This window comes from Amblyomma maculatum, chromosome 2 (genome assembly GCF_055883805.1).
Source record: "Amblyomma maculatum isolate TAMU_Amacu chromosome 2, ASM5588380v1, whole genome shotgun sequence".
In the NCBI taxonomy this organism is placed as follows: Eukaryota; Metazoa; Arthropoda; class Arachnida; order Ixodida; family Ixodidae; genus Amblyomma; species Amblyomma maculatum.
In genome coordinates, this window is record NC_139345.1 from 90905507 (window position 1) to 90927048 (window position 21542).

At 46.2% G+C, this 21542-nt stretch overlaps 1 protein-coding gene across 2 annotated transcripts in view; it reads left to right on the forward strand.

Moving 5' to 3' along the window:
* Positions 1-21542, forward strand: part of LOC146199245 (sodium-coupled monocarboxylate transporter 2-like) — a 69052-nt gene continuing 47510 nt past the window's right edge. The window contains exons 1-10 of one of the 2 annotated variants that reach the window (XM_084594727.1): positions 1-247; positions 6211-6601; positions 9048-9113; positions 10633-10684; positions 12163-12230; positions 12559-12719; positions 16167-16307; positions 19723-19852; positions 20435-20523; positions 20609-20718. In XM_084594727.1, the coding sequence (XP_084450853.1) occupies positions 6218-6601; positions 9048-9113; positions 10633-10684; positions 12163-12230; positions 12559-12719; positions 16167-16307; positions 19723-19852; positions 20435-20523; positions 20609-20718 (1201 nt within the window). In that variant the 5' untranslated portion in view covers positions 1-247; positions 6211-6217. The remainder of the gene's footprint in view (positions 248-6210; positions 6602-9047; positions 9114-10632; positions 10685-12162; positions 12231-12558; positions 12720-16166; positions 16308-19722; positions 19853-20434; positions 20524-20608; positions 20719-21542) is intronic. The other variant, XM_084594728.1, reaches the window with a different exon arrangement.

A 21542-nucleotide genomic window follows, 5' to 3' on the forward strand; every position in this document is an offset into this window, starting at 1 on the left:
CCGTATTGCACAGTCGGTTTCCAAAGGTCGAGAGTGAGCTCGTGCGCAATACAAAGGCTTTCTTTCACGCTTTCGAGTGGGACGTGGAGAGAGAGCAGAGAGAGGTGCGAAGAAGTTCACGATCGAGATAACATTCCTTGTGAGATTAAGCGCGAACGCCCGCATAGGGAGATCGACTGGTGAGGAGAGCCAGAAAAGGTGACAGTTTCGTCGCAACGGGATACAGGCAATTCTTTGTGTTTGACAGGTATGGTTTCTTTACACCATTCCCATGATATCTCGCCCGCTAAATCCCATTCTGGGTCTTGTGCTCAGTATCAGAGTTCTCGCATCTATTCTTTGCAGTCTCACCTGCTCAGTGATTTTTGTTTCATTTTTGTTTTCAAGCTGCGCAGAGATGCAATTTAATGTTTCACGGCACTTATTTGTCACACTTCCTCTAATTTGCGGCCCTGTGTGCATCTGAATTTGCAAACGTCCATCTGCGCTAATGTTACGTGCGAAATTTGAAAGTCGACTATAATCTGATTGTGAAGAGGAAGCTCTGTCATTAACACTTCTTTTTATAGTTTAAAAGTTTTCGCAGGCTATTCTGATTCGAAAAAATTATTTCTTGCTCGCCGCGCTAGATCAGCGTCTAGAACGTCCATCCAAAATATCGGCGATAGCAGGATATGTTTCCTGCCCAATGGTGATCTCGTTTTAACTGTGCGAAGTGTCCGTGCTAAGATTTGGATGATTTTCCAAGGAAACCCCAATCCGGTATAGGAGCCTTCAAATCAATAATGCTGCGTTGGAAGCCCTAGGAATGAATGAATGAATGAATGAATGAATGAATGAATGAATGAATGAATGAATGAATGAATGAATGAATGAATGATACAGTCGCTTATCCATTCCTGCATTCATTCATTCATTCATTCATTCATTCATTCATTCATTCATTCATTCATTCATTCATATGTTAATTGTGCTATATTCGAGCAGTTCTAAAACAGCCAAAAGCGTCAAAGAAAGTTGCAGTTTTGTCTACGCATCCGGACTCTATGGGCACTACACTGGATCGACCCTACTTTTTCTCCTATTTGGCATCAATGAACAAAAGCTTGAAGCAATATCACGAAAGCTAAACATTGTTTCTACTTTCATCAACTTCAGTGCCTCACAACTCGTTCCAGATACATCTAATTAGTGCTTTGAGAACCCGCGAGTGTAATGGCAAATTCCACTGGTCGGTCCGGAGCATCTTTCCTTGCTCCGCAGCGCAAATGGTTGTTCCACTCGTCGATCAGCTTGTACTAGCGCTATTTGGTGATTTACCGATCAGAGGCAGATTCATATGCGATGACGTCATCCGGAATGGCAAGCACGCTTTTGTCTGTTTTTAGATTGGTCTGAGATGCCGCTCTTTAACCCTATAGGCACTCGCTTACAATTTGTGACGGCGTCATCGCAGTAAAGAGCCACGGCCTCTCAATGGAGGCACACTGGCACGCTTCCTTTTCGTCCCGAATAATTCCGAAAGCGCTTAAAGGAGCTCAGAGACCAGCGCCAGTCATGATGGAGAGATGAGTTTGTTTGTTAAAATAATGGTTCATGAATCATCGGAAAATCACCAGCTAACGCACTGCAGCCCGCAAATATTCAGACGAATTGCGATACGCACAATATACGCCCGGCATGCCCACATCCCGTGGTTGAACCTTGGTTGTCGTTGACTATTGGGCATGCATAGTAAAATGGCTGCATCTCATAAGTGCAACATACCACTGTACTGTGCCATCGTTAAACACCGTCGAGCGTAAATATAAAGAGGGATATAGCCTATCAAATTTAAGGAACCGGTTGCTTCCATGCCTGCCTGAGAGTGATTGGGCATACTCCATTTTTTATTCGTGGACTACTTGACGGCATGTCTCGGCTTTCTCTCTAACCGGAAACATCGTGATGATCACATGACCTGATTCTCAAGGGCTTTTTGCGTACTCGCCACCGGAACCGTTCTCCACTTCTGCTATCATATACCTGTCCGGCGTTGTCTGCAAACATACGATGCAAAACATCAATGACCACGACGCAATACTGTGGCAGCGATGCAGCACGTACGTTCATCTCCCGATGTCCGTGGTATACTGAAGATAGACAACAGAGGCGTGAATTAATTCGTCCTTTCCGCGAGTGGAGTGCGACATAGCTGAATTCTTAGCGTTTCAGTGAACTCAGCTCAGTGTAGTTTGCTCTCCACTGCTGCTCGCGATGAAGCTTGCGCAAGCCGAAGCAGCCCCATCCACTGCGCTCGGGCCGCGAAAAGCAGACGAAAGCGTTCTGGAAAACATTTACAAAAAGTTGTAGCTGCTCTAGAGCACGAGCCGATCGCTTTTGGTGCTGCGTGCCCCACACGCTGAAAAAATTGCGAAACAGGCAAGCAAGAATTTCTGAGGACGCGGATCTGAACGCGTCCTCATATATAGTGAAATTCAAGAAAAAAGAAAAGCGAAGATTCAAGATGGAGAAGTGTTATATATCTGCTTAGAGACCAGTTACGGAGCTTGTGTGAAGGTTTAGCGCGCTGTATCGTGTGCAGGAACAAGAAAAGTACTCACAATGCGCACGGCGTATAATTCAATATGGACGCCGGCACGGTGCTTTATTCTGCCTGGGAGCTGGCTGTGGTCTGCCATCGACTGGAAAATGATTTCCTGGCAGACCCAAATAGTCCGCGGACACGAGAAACGAACGCCTTTCAGGCGACTTTCTGACTGGGGCGCGAGCTTCCGGGCTGCCCGAGAAAAATCGAATGCGGGACTCGAGTTAGCAAGTAGCTAGCTCTAAACTAGGTGTCATCCCTATTCCGGGATATCACTGGTCGAAGCCATCACTCGAGCCCGTTGGACCAGAGCTCATTGTTCCTCCAATCCAGAACTGCTGAGGAGGTGTCCCCTGGGGGACACCTCCTCAGTGGGGATTAGGGAATAGGTTGGGATTTTTTGGAAGACCCAAATTATATTATAGACAACTGCCATATCACCATAGTATTAGCACTGCCCATGTATTTTTGGATCAAAATGTTCTACTGCAGCTCGGCAGAGCAACATATTGGTATAGAAGCGCCGCGCCGTAGCATGCATTCTTCTGTTTTAGAAGGGTCTTTCTCCAGAGGGGATACATTCGGAGCTGATCGCAGTAGTAGTCTCGGATTGCACTGAACCGAAATAGCGGAGTTAGACATTCAGGCAGGAAAACAGGGAGGTTCCTGAGGAATGAGTGCACGGGCCGCTGCATCTTAAGCTTCATTGCCGCGGAGACCCTGATGGCCTGGAGTCCAGATTAATCATTTTAGTGCGGGATCCTGGTCCCTGAAGCAGTTTCAGACACTCCCTCCTCATGGTTTTTCGCTGGTCAATCACGATTGGAAGGACCTTCTTCCGCTCCGGGCTTAGCGGGCCGCTTTGTCACCGGTTCGGCACCCCACCCCAAATTGACCAGTGGAAAAAGACACGAAGCATCTCTTCCGCGTTTGCAGTAGCTTCATTTTTTCTCTCTCTGCTCTCTTTCTCCAGTTGCGCGCATTTCAAAAGACTACCAATGCTCGTAAGTTGGGTTTGTAAGCTATAGTTTTCTAAAGCTGCAAGATACAGGCTTGCGCATCAGGTTTTCATGCAGCTGTTGGTATTGAAGATCATAAATTTAGCCAGGTACTCAGACATTTTTTACACACTCGTTAGCTGGATGGGTCCGCCAGAAGTGTCGGCCCTATGAAATTGAAAAAAAAAATATTTCTTCAACGGAAATTGAGCCACTTTCCCTCCGGACCCCAGCATAGCACGTTTACGCCAAGCCGGGTTGTTTTTGTTGTTGCTTCGAAACATGCCAAATGTGGCTAGCTTCAAGCCAGACTTAAACGGGTCGCATCCCTCAACCCATCGTTCAAAGTCTCCCCAGCATCCAGCTCTCACTTTCCTAACATCGAAATTCCGGAAGACATATGCATACATATACATGCATCGAGTAAAGGCAGTAAGACAGGAAGTCGATCCTGTACAGCATATGCAAGCCGCATCATAGCACACTGTTCTCGGAACAGATACTTCGACTAACATGGTGGTTCTGCGTGGCGGTCTGTCATGCGGCTCAAGAGGCAAAACGCCAGTGAACTTTGATGCGTTCAATAAAATGCTGGTTGTGTTCGACAAGGGGCGCGCGATCTACCTTCACGGTAGGTCATGACGTCACCAGGCGGTTCATGCAGATACGAAGCTGGCCCCGCCGGGCGTCCGATCTAGGCGTCCGTGCGGCGCCTTTCATTTGCCGCTTCCTCGAACGCCGCACCACACAGCAAACAGAAGCAGACCCAGATGTACAGCAGGCATCAGCGGCGTTTGAAATTGATTTACAGGATAGAAAAGGCGCCGTATCTGTCACAATTCTCCGCGGACACATGTACCACGCCGTAAAGGAAGGGATGACGATGGGAGTGAAAGAAGAGAGTGATATACGGGTGCCGTAGTGGATGGCTGCGATCCATCGAGCTATAATGGCTTTCGCCTCATCGCACTTTAGTGGTCCAAAATGTCCTCTAGAAATCTTTTTTTTTATCAGAACATAAAAGTGCAATGTCATCAGAATAAGCCAAAACCTTTATTTCACGTCGAAATAACGAGAAGCCACGAATTGCTGCGTTCTTGATGATACTGCGACATAGAGGCTCATCAAGATGTATAAAGCGAATAACAAAGACGAGAGCGGGCACCCTGTCGAACAAACGATTTATGTGTAATAGTTCTGGTATAAGGTTTGGTTAACGATCAGTCTTGTAGTGGCCTCTTTATAACTACAGTCTGGTGCATTTAAGGAAGGCATCGCCAATGTTTCCACTCTTCATACAGCAAACAAAATATCACAACGCACCTTATCAAAAACTTTTGCCAGATCAAACTGAATAAGGGCTACTTGATTGACATCATCTGACACTGGCTCTAACACGTAACGTGCGATATGGACATGGTTTTGAATACTACGACCTTTGACACCGCACACTTGATGTGGTCCACTGAATCTAATGCCGCAACCTTAAGACGAGAAGAAAGAACCGGCACAAATATCTTATAACCCACGTTGAATAAGGATATCGGAAGATAATCTTCAAGAGTTTTCAACCTATCTGCGCCCATGCTTTTCTGGATTAGTATGGTGTGGCCAGCGTAGAACGCAGGAAGCAAGAAGCCCATGTCATAAAATGCGCTAAAAATTTCCAATAAGAGAGCTGATAGAACCAGCATAAACGCTTTATATAACATCACTACTTAGACCGTACAGAAGTACGTTCTACACTGCTTGCAACTCATGCTAAATGCAGTCATTAAACACACCGAACTTTATCTTCCTTGCTCCTCGCTGCCCAAAGCTGCTGTGTTGGAGTTTTTTTTCCCGTCTTTGTGTGCATTGACGTCCTGAGCGTTAGAACCTCCTTCTCTATAAAATCCACACTCAGCTTTCTCAGCGTCGGCAATTTGAGAGAAACATCACGAGCATGCCTTGACAGGCGGCAGTTCCCAGGCGACGGTTGGCCAGTGACTGTGATTACAGGAAGTGGACGCTAAAAAATCAGTTTACCGGCAACCTATATGATTATTTAAGGGAGACCTGTTTATACTCCTTCTAGCTTCCTCCCAGTTCCCGTTCCCTTTTCGCTATGCCTGATGGCAAACTTGTCGAATAAAAAAAAATAGCTGGGCACTAATTGGTCATTGGGTTGTGTGATGTCACGAGACCACCCAAGATGTCACGAGTTCCTGGGCGGCCGCAGCATAGGGACGTTTCCCTGTCTGTGCTCGCCTCCATGGTGACCGCCACAGTGCTGGTTGGCTTGACGGCGCACTTTTAGATGGGAATCGAACTGTTTAATTGGACCCTAAACCGGACCTTTGAATCTCGAGAATACGCAGCCACGTTTGTACGGCTTGTTTAAAAGGAGGTTCTATTACTGTACACGTGGCAGTCTTTCATACAATATGGCAGCTTATGACTATGCTAATGGCTATGCGCGAGATAACAGGGACATAAATAAGGGACTAGTGAGTGAGTTGCAAAGTGCACGTTCCCGAACAAAGATGCACGAGGGTAGCCGCGTAAGGAAGCCCTTAACGCTATCGCGTCATACTCTTAAAAGCGGAGTTTAAGTGTCCTGCCAATCTTTCTTCCCTTTTCTAGAAGCGAAATGACCACGGTCCAGAACAAAGCCATCGAGTATGGCGTCTTCGCGGCGCTCATGGCGACCAGCCTCGGTACGGGCCTCTACTTCGCTCTCAGGAAGTACTGTGGCAACAGAAGCAAGGACGACGCCACCGACGATCATGCCGGCAGCACCAACCAGGCTGACGAAGAGTTCCTGGGCGGCCGCAGCATCGGGACGTTTCCACTGGCGCTGTCTGTGCTCGCCTCCATGGTGACCGCCACAGGGCTGGTTGGCTTGACGGCGCACTTCTACGCGTATGGAATGCACCTGCTCTGGGGATCAGTGCCCGTGCTCGTAACGCTGCCCTTCATCGCGTACGTCGTTATCCCTCTGGTGCGAAGGCTCGGTGTAACTTCCGTCTTCCAGGTGAGGAAAAGTAAAATGCTGTGCGCTAAATTGGCTAAGCATGGTTCCAGCCAACGAGCTAGAGACTTCGTTCAAATGGCGTCAACTGAGTCACGCTTTAGAGAAGATCCTCTGCACCTCCCTTCGTAGAGCTCCTTTTGGGCTGCATGCGGCCTACATCGAAGCTCCATTACACTGCACTAGGAAGCTATCACTGTATTATAACGGTACAGCGGATAACCAGGAACAGATTTTCAATGCATCCTGTCGTCACGTCTAAGATATTTTAGTTGTGGAAAAAGCCGCCGCCACCTCTACATTAGAATACGACTGTCACAATACGGAGCTTGCTACTGTTACGTTTCTCCACCGACAAGTGGGACAGCTGACTCGGCCACCGCATAGCAACAGGCAGAACCGCGAGCGGATCGGCCATTTCGGCGCCGTTCATCGGCCGCGCAACGCTTCCTCCCGCGGGCAAGTCTCGACGTGATCCTGCCACGCGCCAAATGTGTGTGCGTGCGTGGGTGTGCAAACGCCGGCCAAGCACGGAGCTCGGGGGAGAGTGCGCCGCCCTCGCCCGTCTGCAGGAGGTGGAGGAGATGCGGTCGGACCACCTGCTATTGAGTCATCCCTTCGTGCCCAGACTTGTCGGGCTCTCCATTTCCTGTGAGGGCTTTCCCTTTCCCTGTGGACTGGCAAGCCTATAAAAAAGCAGCGGCCGACTCCGCTGAGACAGAGACTACTTTGAAGCGCCGTTGACACGACGCTAGACACCAGCTGTGTGAGAGTGTCTGTATTCTCTCCGGGTCAGCTTCTCTTCCCGTTCCTTCACGATGTTGCAGTAAAGGTCGTTTCGTTAGAAGACGCCTCGTCTTTGCTGGGATCGTTGATGCCGTCCGCCGTCCACGGAGCCGCCAGGCTAACGCTACCGAGGGGCCGCGAGCCGCACGCAACAACTGGCGTCAGCGGTGGGCTGAGCACGCGAGCCGCACGTAATAATTGCTGGCGCCAGTGCGATACTCAGGCGCACGCAACCCAAACCTAATACTACTCGGTCCTTACCACCACGCACGACCATAAGGGTTACCTGAACTAAGCTTTCACGCTACCCTGTGAGAGTGGATAGAATCGTCCTTTTGACGTTTGACAGAAGAGAAACAATCGGCCACAAAAGCGTCGGGCTGGAATTTACTTATATTATCAAGAGCGTTAGAGACAGCTCCTGACGTAAGTCACTGTGTTGCTATTACTGCGCCAACACTAAGCATGACATCCTTCTGTCACAATAGAAGCCATTGGTCGAGAGGTGCCACGTGGTTTCATGATCTCCACGCTCCTCAGACCAAACAGCGCTCGGCAGTGTCACGTGACCTTGGCCATCGACATATATCGGCCAATCAGGGAATTTCTTGGCCCACTTTGGCACATGCTTTGAAAGGTGGCACTAATTTGCAAGTGACATGCATGACTGATTCGTCGAAGGGGGCGGGACGTCACGTAATATCGCAGAAGTGCTGCGCAGCGGAACATTTGCCGGTGATAGCCTAGCGTTGAATGGTCTGCGGGGTGTATGACATCACGAGGCCACGTGACATGGCCAACTTGGCATGCGCCCTGGCAAGTGAAAGTTGGAAGGTGACTCCGAGAGCAGATTGGTCCACGAAGTGTGCGAAGTCACGACACTGATTGGTCGCCTGGGAAGGTGACGTCATGATAGCCCGTTACGCAGCCGAGTTTTCAACCGCGCTGGCAGTTGGCAGATGCGCTGGTCACGTGACATAGCCAAGAACGGTGTTGGTAAGGTTAATCCACAACCTCCTGTGCGCACATATAAAAAAAAAACTCTAAATGAAGGAAACCTGCCACAACAACGTTGCTGCTTCTCGTGCTCTCGCACTCCGTTATGAAGGTGACGAGACACCATAATTTTGGCATCTTACGGCCACGGCACGTCGCCGGTGCTATTTTCAGTACTCTGGTGAAAAATAGCGCATATCTTATTTCTACAACCCATTCTGTGATAGCTATTGCATAAGCAAATATTATGGAGCGCCAAGGCACGATCATAATTACCAAGGCATTTATACTGTGCGTGTACCAAGCTTAAGTTACTTCAGAGTTTTGTTGATTTAGACCACCTGTTTGTCTCTGCTCCAGTACTGAGCACATGGCGAAGATACACAGCTCGACGTTGATGAATATGTTTTATAGCTCGTGTCGCAATAAAAACCTCGAGCGCAGAAATGTACGACAGTGTGAAGTATTTCCTTTCATTACCTCTATGTACATTTAATTAAAAGCTGACCAGACTCTGCAATGATTTTTCGTGCTAAGATTCAGCCTTCCCGTTTCTTGTTAATTACGTGTATGTCAGTTTCCTGAAGTAATTCAGTCTCAGAATTTCCCGTACCAGTAGAAAATAATCCGTCGGTGCTTTCGTTTCATTTTCTCTCTTTGCGAGCAGTACATCCGGCTCCGGTTTGGCAACAAGGTCGGCATGGCAGCCTGCGTCGTCTACTTCCTCCTCAACGTATGTACATCACTTAGCAATCGCACGTTTTCAGGTATTTATTTTCTTTTATTTACATATACTGTAGTCACGCAGAGCAAGAAATTACATGAGTGGGTGCATATACAATGATCATTATACAATAACAAGCGTGCAGGGAACATAAACAACGGTATTCACATAACGCAGCTATTTTTTTTCCCCAAAAGCCTAACATACTGCCACACGCAACGAAACGGATCCATATGCTAACGTCAAATGGCTACGAAAGCATGAAACTAGTGTTATGTCCGTTTGTATTTGCAGCTTTCGCACGCATATAGTTACGAACTCACCGGCCGCAGTTGGCGCATTTGTTTATTTTCATTCAGTATCCGCAGGGTCGTGTCATTACAACAGAAACGAGGGTTAAAAAGATGCACACTACATACAATGCTACCAAGAAACACAATGGAACTATTGAAACGCTGCAGCTGTAAACAACGCATTCGAAGGGTCGAAAGGCTGCTTGCAAGCATGGGGCGAAAATAATAAATGGGAAGGACGGTACTAACTCAGGAATAAACGGAATACTCTATTATGGGGCGCGTCTGGAGATCGTGTCGGTGTTGTGCCGAAAATCGGCCGCTGTAGAAAGATCAGTTATATAAAGACATGAGCGCTTAAACAAACAATATAAGCTTTGCAAGACTAGATTTGGATTCTATCATCTAAATAATGAGGTAAAGGTGCATTTTTGCCTGCTTATAAATAACTAAAAAATAAACACTGCTGAAAGTGATGGTGGCGACGTGAAAGGGTAAACATTGTTCTAAGCGAGAATTCAGGATGGCTGTGTGTCGTCAAAGAAAATGTCAACGTGAGGAGAACGCGAAGGTACACCATTAAACTGTGTGTGTGTGTGTGTGTGTGTGTGTGTGTGTGTGTGTGTGTGTGTGTGTGTGTGTGTGTGTGTGTGTGTGTGTGTGTGTGTGTGTGTGTGTGTGTGTGTGTGTGTGTGTGTGTGTGTGTGTGTGTGTGTGTGTGTGTGTGTGTGTGTGTGTGTGTGTGTGTGTGTGTGTGTGTGTGTGTGTGTGTGTGTGTGTGTGTGTGTGTGTGTGTGTGTGTGTGTGTGTGTGTGTGTGTGTGTGTGTGTGTGTGTGTGTGTGTGTGTGTGTGTGTGTGTGTGTGTGTGTGTGTGTGTGTGTGTGTGTGTGTGTGTGTGTGTGTGTGTGTGTGTGTGTGTGTGTGTGTGTGTGTGTGTGTGTGTGTGTGTGTGTGTGTGTGTGTGTGTGTGTGTGTGTGTGTGTGTGTGTGTGTGTGTGTGTGTGTGTGTGTGTGTGTGTGTGTGTGTGTGTGTGTGTGTGTGTGTGTGTGTGTGTGTGTGTGTGTGTGTGTGTGTGTGTGTGTGTGTGTGTGTGTGTGTGTGTGTGTGTGTGTGTGTGTGTGTCGCCAATTTCGACTTGCGAAAAGTTTTAAAAAGGAATTGGAAAGAACTATAGTGTTTGACGGAACGTTGCTATACACTCACATAGCTAATGCACGATCTTCTCTTGTGCAGCAAATCCAAGGAGCCGTCAGCATATTTGCGGCTGCGGTTGCGATGTCCACATGTGAGTGCTTTGTGCAAACCTACTCATCATGCTATTTTAACAAGAAGCCAGCCGAACGCGTTTATGTGAGGCTGAATATTACACGCTTCACGCATGGAAAGCGTCGTGCTGATGAAAATAAACGAAAAGAAAAGACTTTTTCTAGACAGTCTAGTCGAGCACCAGGTTTCATGTTGGCTTTGAGTCCCTTTAGAGCACGGTTCGAGAGAGAACCAGGATGATGATCTTCTTTCACGTTCACATTGCACTACAACGTCTTTATGGACGTCATTGGGCCCTCATACCTTCCCCCTACACAGCACAAGCCCGCGCGACGAGTTACGATATCTCACTAACGTTAAAAGGCTTCTAACTTGAAACCTGAGAAACTACTGTTTTTATTATTTTTTTTTTTTTGAACGGCTACCAATGGCGGCAAGACGCGCATACCGTAGGTGAAATCACAAGGCGTGTAATGCAATTTGTTTCTTAATTTTCAACTTTTTTTTCCCTGTGCCGTAAACTTCATGCCAAGTATTTCTGCTGAAATGATAATGTTCGAAATGAGCAATCTACTATCATCATTTTCATGCACTTTCATTTTATACGCTGCGCGCACGTTGAGAGAAAACAAAATAGTTACGCTTCCAGCAGTGAGGAGAAAGTTTTAAGATGGCACGCAACGTATGCCAGAGTACTTATTTCTGCTATGCTGCTGCCTATTTTGATCTCTTAATTTTGCAGCGCATTCGTCCGCCGAAGATTCACATATATTGCCGAATAAGACTAAGTGTCCGAATGTATCGCAACTTCAAAATCGTTAAAGACATGTATTTAGGCGTAAGCGTTGAATAATGTGTACTTGCGTGGTATTGCGAAAGTTTTCCATAACAGAAAGTGTACGAAACGTTTGTCTAAATATTGTCGTAGTGAAGATTGATTTCTTTTTTTATTTGTTTGTTTTGCAGTGAAAAGTAGCGTTTCAGACGACAGAGATCCGAGTTCCCGGATTGTCCTGCGCGCTATGCTAATTTAGAATACTGCTTTTTCTCCTGCCCGGTGCAATTCAGTTCTCTCATTTGTTCCCCAACATGCCGGGTTTAACTGGTCAGACCAGCTGACGGACAGTTGGCACTGGTGACCCTGGTTCAGGACATTCTATACGCTTAATACTGCGTCTCAATCAAGTTTTTCCTCCTTTTCTTCCTCTTCCTAACCAATAAGCACGCTTACGTTCAAGGAACACCGCTTTCCACACTGTACACTTTTCTGCTCTACAAGTGGGGTAGCTATGGAGGTCGTATAATATTGCGCGATAAGGAGGTACAGTTTTGTTTTTGTTTTTTATTTTTTGTCGTCTTCGGAAGAAGCACCGAAATCGAACATTTTCTACCGAGTGTGAATATTTTGATTAGCGACACATCGGAGTGGCGAGAAGAAGATGATCCGGACACTGCTTAATAAGCACTCACGTACAGTTGTCTTCTTCCCATGCACAGTTTTCGGCTTGCCCCTGACATACAGTTCCCTAGCTATCGGCGCATCGGGCACCCTCTACACTGCATTGGTAAGTGCGCTCATTAGACTCACTCAAGACAAATCATTTCGCACTACATAACATAGGGCTGAAAAACCGGAATGAAGATGTTTCAACCTGGAAGCCTTCAGCTGCCCTCTTCCGCAGCACCGAAGAGAAATGAATTCCTGACCGCTTGTCTATTTCTGCAATATTACTGAATATAAAAAAAAGAAACTTTTCTCTGTCAGGCAAATTGTACTGGAAGACAAACGAAGGCTGGAAGTGCCACACAATTTGATTCTTACAAAGCACAAAAGCCTTCAGTGCACATGTGTGGTGAGAGGGACAAAGTGTGAGCGAGCGCTGTTGGCCACAGGGCGGCATGCGGGGAGTGGTGTGGACGGACAGCGTGCAGGGCATCCTCATCCTGGTCTGCCCTCTCACCATCCTGGGCACCATCGTCTACGACTCGGTGCACGGCTCCTCAATCCAACTGACCCCTTTCCGCGACATCGACGTGAGGCCATACTTACTGGAGTGAGTCTTCTCCCGCCCTCTTCGCCGGTGTACTCAGCCGCGATGGTCACTTCAATTTCCCCAGGAAATCAGATGTGACCAATCTGCTCATCCTTACAGGTCCGGTAAAGCTACACAGGGTACCAATCGTAACCCACTCAATCTGTAACTATGGCCATTTCACATTCGTAGTAGCAAGCCGACTGTTACAGACTTGGTGGGAAACATTTTTCTCCTTTGGAGAAAATTTCCCCTCCAAGCTTTCTTTACTGTTCCTTTCGGTATATATCACTGCAGCGTAACTGGTTCTTTCTTTTTTCAATTTTTTTTGTGCCAGGCTTAAATAACAACTATACCAAAACCGGGCGAACCCCTTCTGATGTCATTCAGGGACAGCCGTGGCCATACAGAACTGCAAAAGAGAGACGATAGCCACCTATCTCCTGATGTACCCTCTTATTCTTTGGAATTGTCTTACTGAGCTACTTCGCGCATCTTGATCTTCAGAGAACCAAATATTTTGTACCGAAGCCCTCCAGTATACTACTCTTGGTCTGTGGGTTCACACCTGCTGCATTCAGATTTACAGGCATACCCCAAAATTCTGGGCAAGCGCATATTGTTGACAGGTGGTTGTTTAAGAGCATAGTTTTCTTTTTATAGAATATACAATAGCATTACAGTAATCGATATACTTACATATCACCTCTCTGGTCTCTTGCAATTTCCTCCTCTTTACTGCGAAAAATGCACCATCATTGGTTTCCTATGGCTGTGTGAATTACTTAGTGGGCAAACTACGCGCTGGACATACATCAAAGCAAAGATTTTTTCTAGTAACTAGAAGATCAGTGTTTCACATTAATACCGTTTCTTGGGCTAGTTGGTTCGTATTTGTACTGTGAAAAACTGCACCGAAATAAACACACCACAAGAAAGAAGACGAGACAAAGGCGCTACCCACAACTGAATTTATTGAAACCCACAAGTGATCTTATATAGGCGAAGATTTCCAAAGGGAAAGAAGGATGGGGAGAAAGATAGGGGAAATCATCAAACGACCATCGAGAACGCAAGGAAAAAAAAACTCGGTTAATGGATAACAGAATCTAAAAACCTAATTTCGGAGGCCAGAAGAGATATTAAGGGGATGCTGATACACCTGCTGTCAAACTTCTTAATGTAGAAAGCCTCCAAACTAACACGTGCCGTTTTATCCTTACTCTTTCCAAGAATCTTCGTCTCATTCAACCTGGCCCCGCATCCGTTGCAGTTGATTACGTGCGCAACCAAATGTGCGTACTTGTCTTTTAAATCGGACAAATTTCGTGCATGTTCCCCCAAACGCTCGTTGATGCATTATGATTCTGATTCTATGCATTCGAAAACTGTGAAAAGAGCAATAGCTTCGCATTGCTTAGAGTCTTCGCTCAGGAAATCGTGCCGCATCAGTTGCAATCCAGCTTCCATAATCAGATCAGCCGGCTTTCGGCGGCTGGGTTCCCCTGCTCTGTGTTGGTTGCAGTTTGCGAGACCCTCCTTCAAAAGATCAAGAGCGGAACGCGAAGATGTACTGGATAGGATAGACGGAGGACGCAGAACCCGCTTGTTGTGCCTTACATGCACAAAACCTCGCACAACCTGAGGAAAGTGGCCAACAGGCATGGCGTGAGTGTCGCTTTTTCGGCTCCTAACAAGTTGGGAAAGTTGTGCCCCCGAATTTGCAACCCAAGAAAAGGGGGTTGCCAGATAAAGCACGATTCTCCGTTTACAAAGTGTTCTGTTGGAGTGATCTATGCTATTCCCTTGACGTGTGGAAAGTTGTACGTAGGCCAAACTGGCCGATGCATCAACGAGCGTTTGGGGGAACATACACGAAATTTGTCAGATTTAAAAGACAAGTACGCACATTTGGTTGCGCACGTAATCAACTGCAACGGATGCGGGGCCAGGTTGAATGAGACGAAGATTCTTGTAAAGAGTAAGGATAAAACGGCACGTGTTAGTTTGGTGGCTTTCTACATTAAGACGTTTGACAGCAGGTGTATCAGCATCCCCTGATTATCTCTTCTGGCCTCCGAAATTAGGTTTTTAGATTCTGTTATCCATTAACCGAGTTTTTTTCCTTGCGTTCTCGATGGTCGTTTGATGATTTCCCCTATCTTTCTTCCCATCCTTCTTTCCCTTTGGAAAATTCGCCTATATAAGATCACACGTGGGTTTCAATAAATTCAGTTGTGAGTAGCGCCTTTGTCCCGTCTTCTTTCTTGTGGTGTGTTTATTTCGGCGCAGTTTTTCACAGTACAGTGTTTCACAGTACTCCACAGTCATCTCAGAATTTGAAATGGGTTTTATAAGAAAGCTGGACTTAGAACAGTTTGTTCCGATTCCTCAGTACACATGTCTCAGTTCCTTAACTTCATTTGCCGCTTTCACCCCTTTATTTATGAAAGTATTTTGATTTTCCTTTGCGTAGATATTATCTGCCGAAGGCCTGCTTTTCCTTTTATTTTTCTCTGTAACTACAGACACATGTTATGACCAGCAGAGCCGTCCGGGCATCTAGAGGCACGCAGGCATATCCTATCAACTCGCGTGTTGTAACTTCAATGGCTTATGACTCCGAGTTTTATAAGTGTATTCGATTTCAATGGGCTTTTGAAATATCCCGAACTGGTCCCATCTTTTGCATTATTTTGGAATCTTCATTGTGCGCTTAAGGAGTTTTATTCTTCGCTTTCAATTGTGTCTTTTGCACTGAGCATTGTGATCAGCTTGTACGTTGTCTAAAATTATTCATAAGATGTTCCAGGAACGCTTTCCTCACGTCGACAGGGCTGGTTTGGCGCAAAAAATACACCATAGTTATTAATTATGCATGCATGTTATCAACAAGATCAGTTCGTCAGCAAAGTAAAAATTTTCTATTGTTATTTCTTTGTTATAGAATATGGTGCTTGTTCCTAACTTTTCCGTTTAAACAAATACGGCAAAATTTAAAAATCTCGCTCATTTATTCCACAAATGTGCTTGTCTTACTTTCTACTCAGAGAAACTTTTTGATGTGGAGAACAGCCAGACCAGAATGCAATTTTTTTTAATATACAGGCACCACTGAGAACGTTTTTCTCTCGTTTTTTAGTTTAAATAGAAGTCGCTCTCACACACCGGCAGAGCTGCCCAAGTACCATCATCCAAATAGCCTAAATCAAAGAATATTATCTTTTTCAATTTGAACAAGCGACACGGAATGGAACAACGCGCTAATCGTCACTACATATATACCCAGCTCTCGAAGCAAGCATATATATTTTTAGCGCTAAGATTTTTCTCGGTGGCTCTTTAAGACTGTTCAAAGTGCGAACGCTCAGCAACAGAGTAGTTTTCTTTGCCTTTGCGTTGGAAACTCGGACTCGTCAACAAGGGAAAGCAAAACTGACTGTCGACAACCATAGCTGCTTTCTGCAGGGCTCGCGTTGACCTGACCAATGACGAGAACGTGTGGGCCTGCGCTGTGGGCCTGCTCGCGGGACACGCCTACCGCATGGGCATGGACCAGATGGTGGTGCAGCGATATGCGTCCGCAAAGTCACTCAAAGACGCCCAGAGGTAGGCTCCAAGGTCGGCACGTGCTCGGTTTGACTGTTAAGGGGGGAAGTCGTCAACACGTTCCTGTGCTACGAGGGCAGCCCAGCTCCCCAATATAGAAGCCCCCTTCATCCCTTGTAAAATCGTGTGCTTTCATGTCCTGTGCCCAGACTATCCTGACGTTCGAACCTATTGTTCTGCTGTGCCTGAACAATTACTTACAACTGGTAAGCGAGGCAGGCGGCTGCCATGAGAGAATGTTTATTGTGTTTAGGTGCTTTAGAAGCATGTGCTTTAAATGTACTCGAGGCCGGCGCTCGGTAAGTAAAATACAAGGAAAGCATTTACGTGCGCAAAGGGGAAAATTAGAGTGACAAATGAGTTTTGCTAGCAGCTGACGAAGGAAAATTACTTAATCTTAATAGCGTAAGGACAGCTCTAGGACCTTTGGTCTGCCCAAAACTGGGTGAAACAAGAATTTCACGCCGGGAAAGTTGAGCATAAAGTGAAGGACAACTTTCTATACCGACTACGAAAAACAGCTGGTTATCAAAAAAAAGAAAAGAAACTCACACCGTTCTCGTTGGTCTGAAGTGTGGTAACAAGACGCGAGAATAAAGTCTAAGGCGTGCGCTCAATGAAACTGTGATAATGCGCTGACAGGGACAGTGCACGCTGGGCTTTGCTCAGCGTACATCGTTTTACATACTCCAGTGAATCAGAAACTGGAGCAGACGCATGTGCACAAGTGTGATATTTTGAGAAAAAGCATATTTTGAGAAAAGAGAAAAAAAGAAAAAGGCTGTGGAAGCTGCGAAAGCCCGCGGCGACAAATGGCGCCACAGTGTACGAACAGCGTCTGTGACTTTTAATAGAATTGCCCTGGCCCTTCTCGTCCACGGCCAGAATGGTTATTGTTTTTTATTATTATTATGTAAGCAATACTACGCCAGGTTTCAGCCCGTCGCGTAACCCCGGCTGGTAGCCACGTTTGGCCTTTAGAGCGACCGCAAGTAGGGCCCCTCTTCAAGCCGTCGGGTAAACCCGGTCGGTAGTCACACTGCGCCGCAGAAGAACAAGAACAAGAAGCTACGTCGGCTTTGCTTACGCAACCTACCGGGTTTAACTAAAGCTAAACTCCAGCTATTTTTTATTTATGTTTTTTTCACTGCGCGTACCGCGTTGTGTTTAAAGAGCCTTTGAGCTGACTGGAGTCCGCTGTAGCAGTACGAAACCCAGTGTTGTGCATAAAGATAGCTACATTTAAGTGTGCTGAATAAAGCACGCTAGCACTGCTAGGCCCTTATCTTACTAGCTCCAACCCAGGTAGCACAAAATGTGGGGCCCCAGTAGTTCCTATGTAGGCAAGTGGGGCTGTGGCAACCATCATAAAACCTGCATCGGTCCCCGATGGGGCAAAAGTGGACAAGCCCCATTTGGGCTTGCCCCTGTTCCTCCTGCATGGGTCCCACAGCGGCGTTGTTCGGGCTAATGCAGAGCACATTCCTGCATCCATGCCAACAGCTATGATCTTATGAGGTTTTTCCGCATTTCGGATTCCGATCTAGTCAGACTGAGCTTCGGGTGGTGCAGCGCTACGGCGCTGAACTGATAACACAAGTTTATTCAGGATGGCATCGCTATATATACTCTGGCACCGCAGAAAAACAGATAATGCACACATGTAACAGGAAGGTCCACCCAAATCGGAAAAAACAACATTATTCTTGCAGGGCACATACTTGTTGTGATGATTTTTCTTGTAATAACTGCCACATTCCGGACGGCGTTGATCGTGTTGACTCTGCTTCCAACTTTTAGCTTCTTTAACATTCCTCCTGCTACTGAAGCAAGAATCTCAAGAGGGTATCCTGCTTGAACCAGCCTGTCCACTTGACCGGAAAAGCTGCAGGTAACTCTGTGAGTCCAGGATGTTTTCGTAGTATTACTTAAGCACGACGCCACTATGCCTCTTTTTTACAAGTTTCGAGGGGGCTTAGCTGTACGGAAGCAATGGCTTTTTACTTGTGGGCTGAAACAATCAGCAACAAGAGAGAGTAGTAAAATGCAATGCAAGGTCAAGAAACTTGATGTGGTCGTTAACTGGCACTTTGTGTGTTACTTCCTATGGCGCTGGTCAGAAAAAAAAAACAAAACAAAAGTTATTCGCGTAATTAGTTAAACCTGCCGAGTCACACTCTACTAAAATAAGGTAATCATCAACAAACCGGAACATTCGTTTAACATTTGTACCTACGAGAAGTTTTTCCAGTGCCGTGTCAGTCACTGCGAGAAACAAGACGCTGAGCAATGCAGCAATGCATGAACCAATGCATATTCCTTTCTTTTTGTAGGCAGAGTAAAGGTAAGTAAATATGCTGTCCGCAGTTATTGCGTTCAGTCCATTTTCACTTCCAGCCAGCAGAAAATATTTCCAATTAGGCAGTGCTAGAACTGTTTTTGGATAAATGTACCGGCTATATTTCTGACTTTAAAAAGTTACCTGCCGCAATGCCAGAAGCATTTTGAAATGCTAATTATGTGAATGACCTTTGTTCTGTGTTTTTCTTTCTGACCTTCTAGCGCCACTTGAAATAACACACGAAGTGCCAGTTAACGACCACATTGAGTTTGTTGGCCTTGCATTACATTTTACTACTGTTCATTGTTGCCGGTCGTTTCAGCCCAGAAGGAAAACCCCATTGCTTTCATACAGCTCGACCCACTCGAAACTTATAAAAAGGGGTATAGTGGAGTCATGCTTAAGCAACGCTATGAAAAAAATCTGCACCCACAGTGTTACCTGCACCTTTTTCCGGTCAAGTGGACAGGCTGGTTCAAGCAGGTTTTTCTTCTTCAGGTTCTTGCTTCAGTAGCAGAAGGAATGTTAAAGGAGCTAAAGGTTGGAAGCAGAGCCTTCCAGAGCAACGCCGCACGGATTGTGGCAGTTATACCCTATGTCTATGTTCTGTCCCATAATTTGAAAATAGGAAAAAGGGCTGGTGTTCACGTGGTGTTTTTGGCTCCTGTCAGATTGAGCGCCTTCTGTTTGCGTGTAAATGAAACTGGAAAAAGTTCTAAAGAAGATGTAATTACAAGAAAAATCATCACAACAAGTATGTGTCCTGCAAGAATAATGTTGTTTATTAAGTCCCGCTGTCTTGCGGTTGTTCGTACATCGGCCAGATCGGCCGTTGTCTGAATGAAAGGCTTAGGGAGCATAGCACTAACGTTAAGAATGCTGCTCGTATCATTACGTACTCACTGCTCTTGTTTTCCACTCTTGAAAAAAAGCCAGATTGTCTCAACCCACAAAGATAAACTAATAAGAGAGGTAATCAGGACATCATAAATTATCCATCCGTTCGTCCATCCGTCCGTCTGTCCATCCATCCACTGTGGTCGGCATTAAATAAATGTTTCCTATCTTAAACAGGACCGCGATCCTGGGCAGCGCCCTCCTAGTGATATCTACGTTCCTCCTGGCCGCAGTGGCTATGGCACTGGTCTACTGGTACAAGGACTGCGACCCGATCCTATCCGGGGAAATCAAGAGCATCGACCAGGTAAGAAGAGCGACCAGCTTCCCGAGAAGGAAGCTGTTCAGCCTGACTTCATGTTGGCAATGAGAGCCAATGCGATGTGCAAAACAATGCTGCGACTGATGACTTTGTTCAACAGTCCAGTTCGTTACTGCTTTCTCCATACCAGGGATCGCTCACTATGGCACACAGTCTCCACGCTAGTGTCCAACGTTGGTGGTGTCAGTCTCCACCGTAGTCGTATACATAACTGCCGTGGCGACTGATACGATCTTGCCATGTTATGCTTCTACACAGTAGTTATAACTTGCTGAACGATATGGACCAGTTTAATACAGAAATTGTATGAGTAAAATTCCGCTCACTTTATCACTGCCCTTCATAGTCATTAGAAGTACGACCTTACGTTCCGCTTTCGCTGATCGTTGGTGGCTCAAGCCAAATTATTGTGAATGCAAGCGTAACATCGCCTCAACCGTTAATGAAGGACGGGAAGAAGCAAAATTTAACGAAATCAGATTCGCTGTATTACATATGGACACTGTAGTTTCTCCGCGTTTCGCGTTGCACCACGAAGAACTCAGAAGTGTTTTGTTAAATTCGCAGATCATCCCTTTTTACATCAGCCAGAGGCTCTCCGCATTTCCAGGCATGACGGGGCTCTTCATAGCCGGTGTCGTCAGCGCCACGCTCAGGTACCTATTCACGCGTAACTCCATTATTTCGTGCAGGCTGCTAGAATCGGAGCTATGGTAACGGACCACCGTTTTGTGTTTTCAGCACAGTCTCGTCCGCTATTAACTCCCTCGCTGCCTCCGTGTTCTTGGACATCCTGTCACCCTTCACGGTCATGAATGAAGGCTGCTCGAGCGTCACCATCAAGTCTCTCGGTGGGTATGCGCAGCGCCCGCATCTCCACCTGTTTTGGACTGGAACCTACCAGCTTTTCCGGCATAGCTAGCTCACCTTTTCGACTGACGCGTGGTTTTTACTCCGCCCCGCTCGTCTGAAAGCAAAGAGGCTGCAACTTAAACGGTAACAACACCGCAAACAAAAATTATATTGTTTGTGTGGCTATTATTGTTGTTTTAAAAGGGGAAAAAGAATGGAAATGAAACAAGGGTTGTTTTTCTGGCTTAAAAAGTGATTTCCGAGTACCTCAAAACAAAGCCATTAGTGGTAAATGACAAACGTCGTGCGTAGTGCAACTACTAAAAGCTATTTCAAAAGTATAAGGAAATGCGGGATTTACGTTCTGCTGTCATACTAGTTCACGAAGCCCAGCGCTAAAGCATTGCTCAACAAAGCAGCAGCATTGAGCGCCGATGTTTACATCTTACCCGTGCTCACAAATGTACTATTTTCAGCTAAATGGCACAGCCCACTTTCTGCAGTATTTTTGAAGCTAGATCTGGGTGCCTTAGAAGAAGCAGCTACAAAACGAAGTTTAACCGAGATGTCGACACATGTGCAGTGTGTGGTAAATCCGTAGTGACAACTGAACATCTTATACTCGAATCTTCTCGTATGACATCAAGTTACCATGCTATATATTTTATTAGCATCATCAGTAGCACATGTTAGCTACTTTTTTTTTCTAACCAGAGAGCAGTTATACCCAACCACTGGGTGCCATATGTGCCGAGTTTTCCTTTAACCTAGCTGCGCTTGTGTCGTACCATGTAACTATCTCGCTTACCGAATGCACATATCT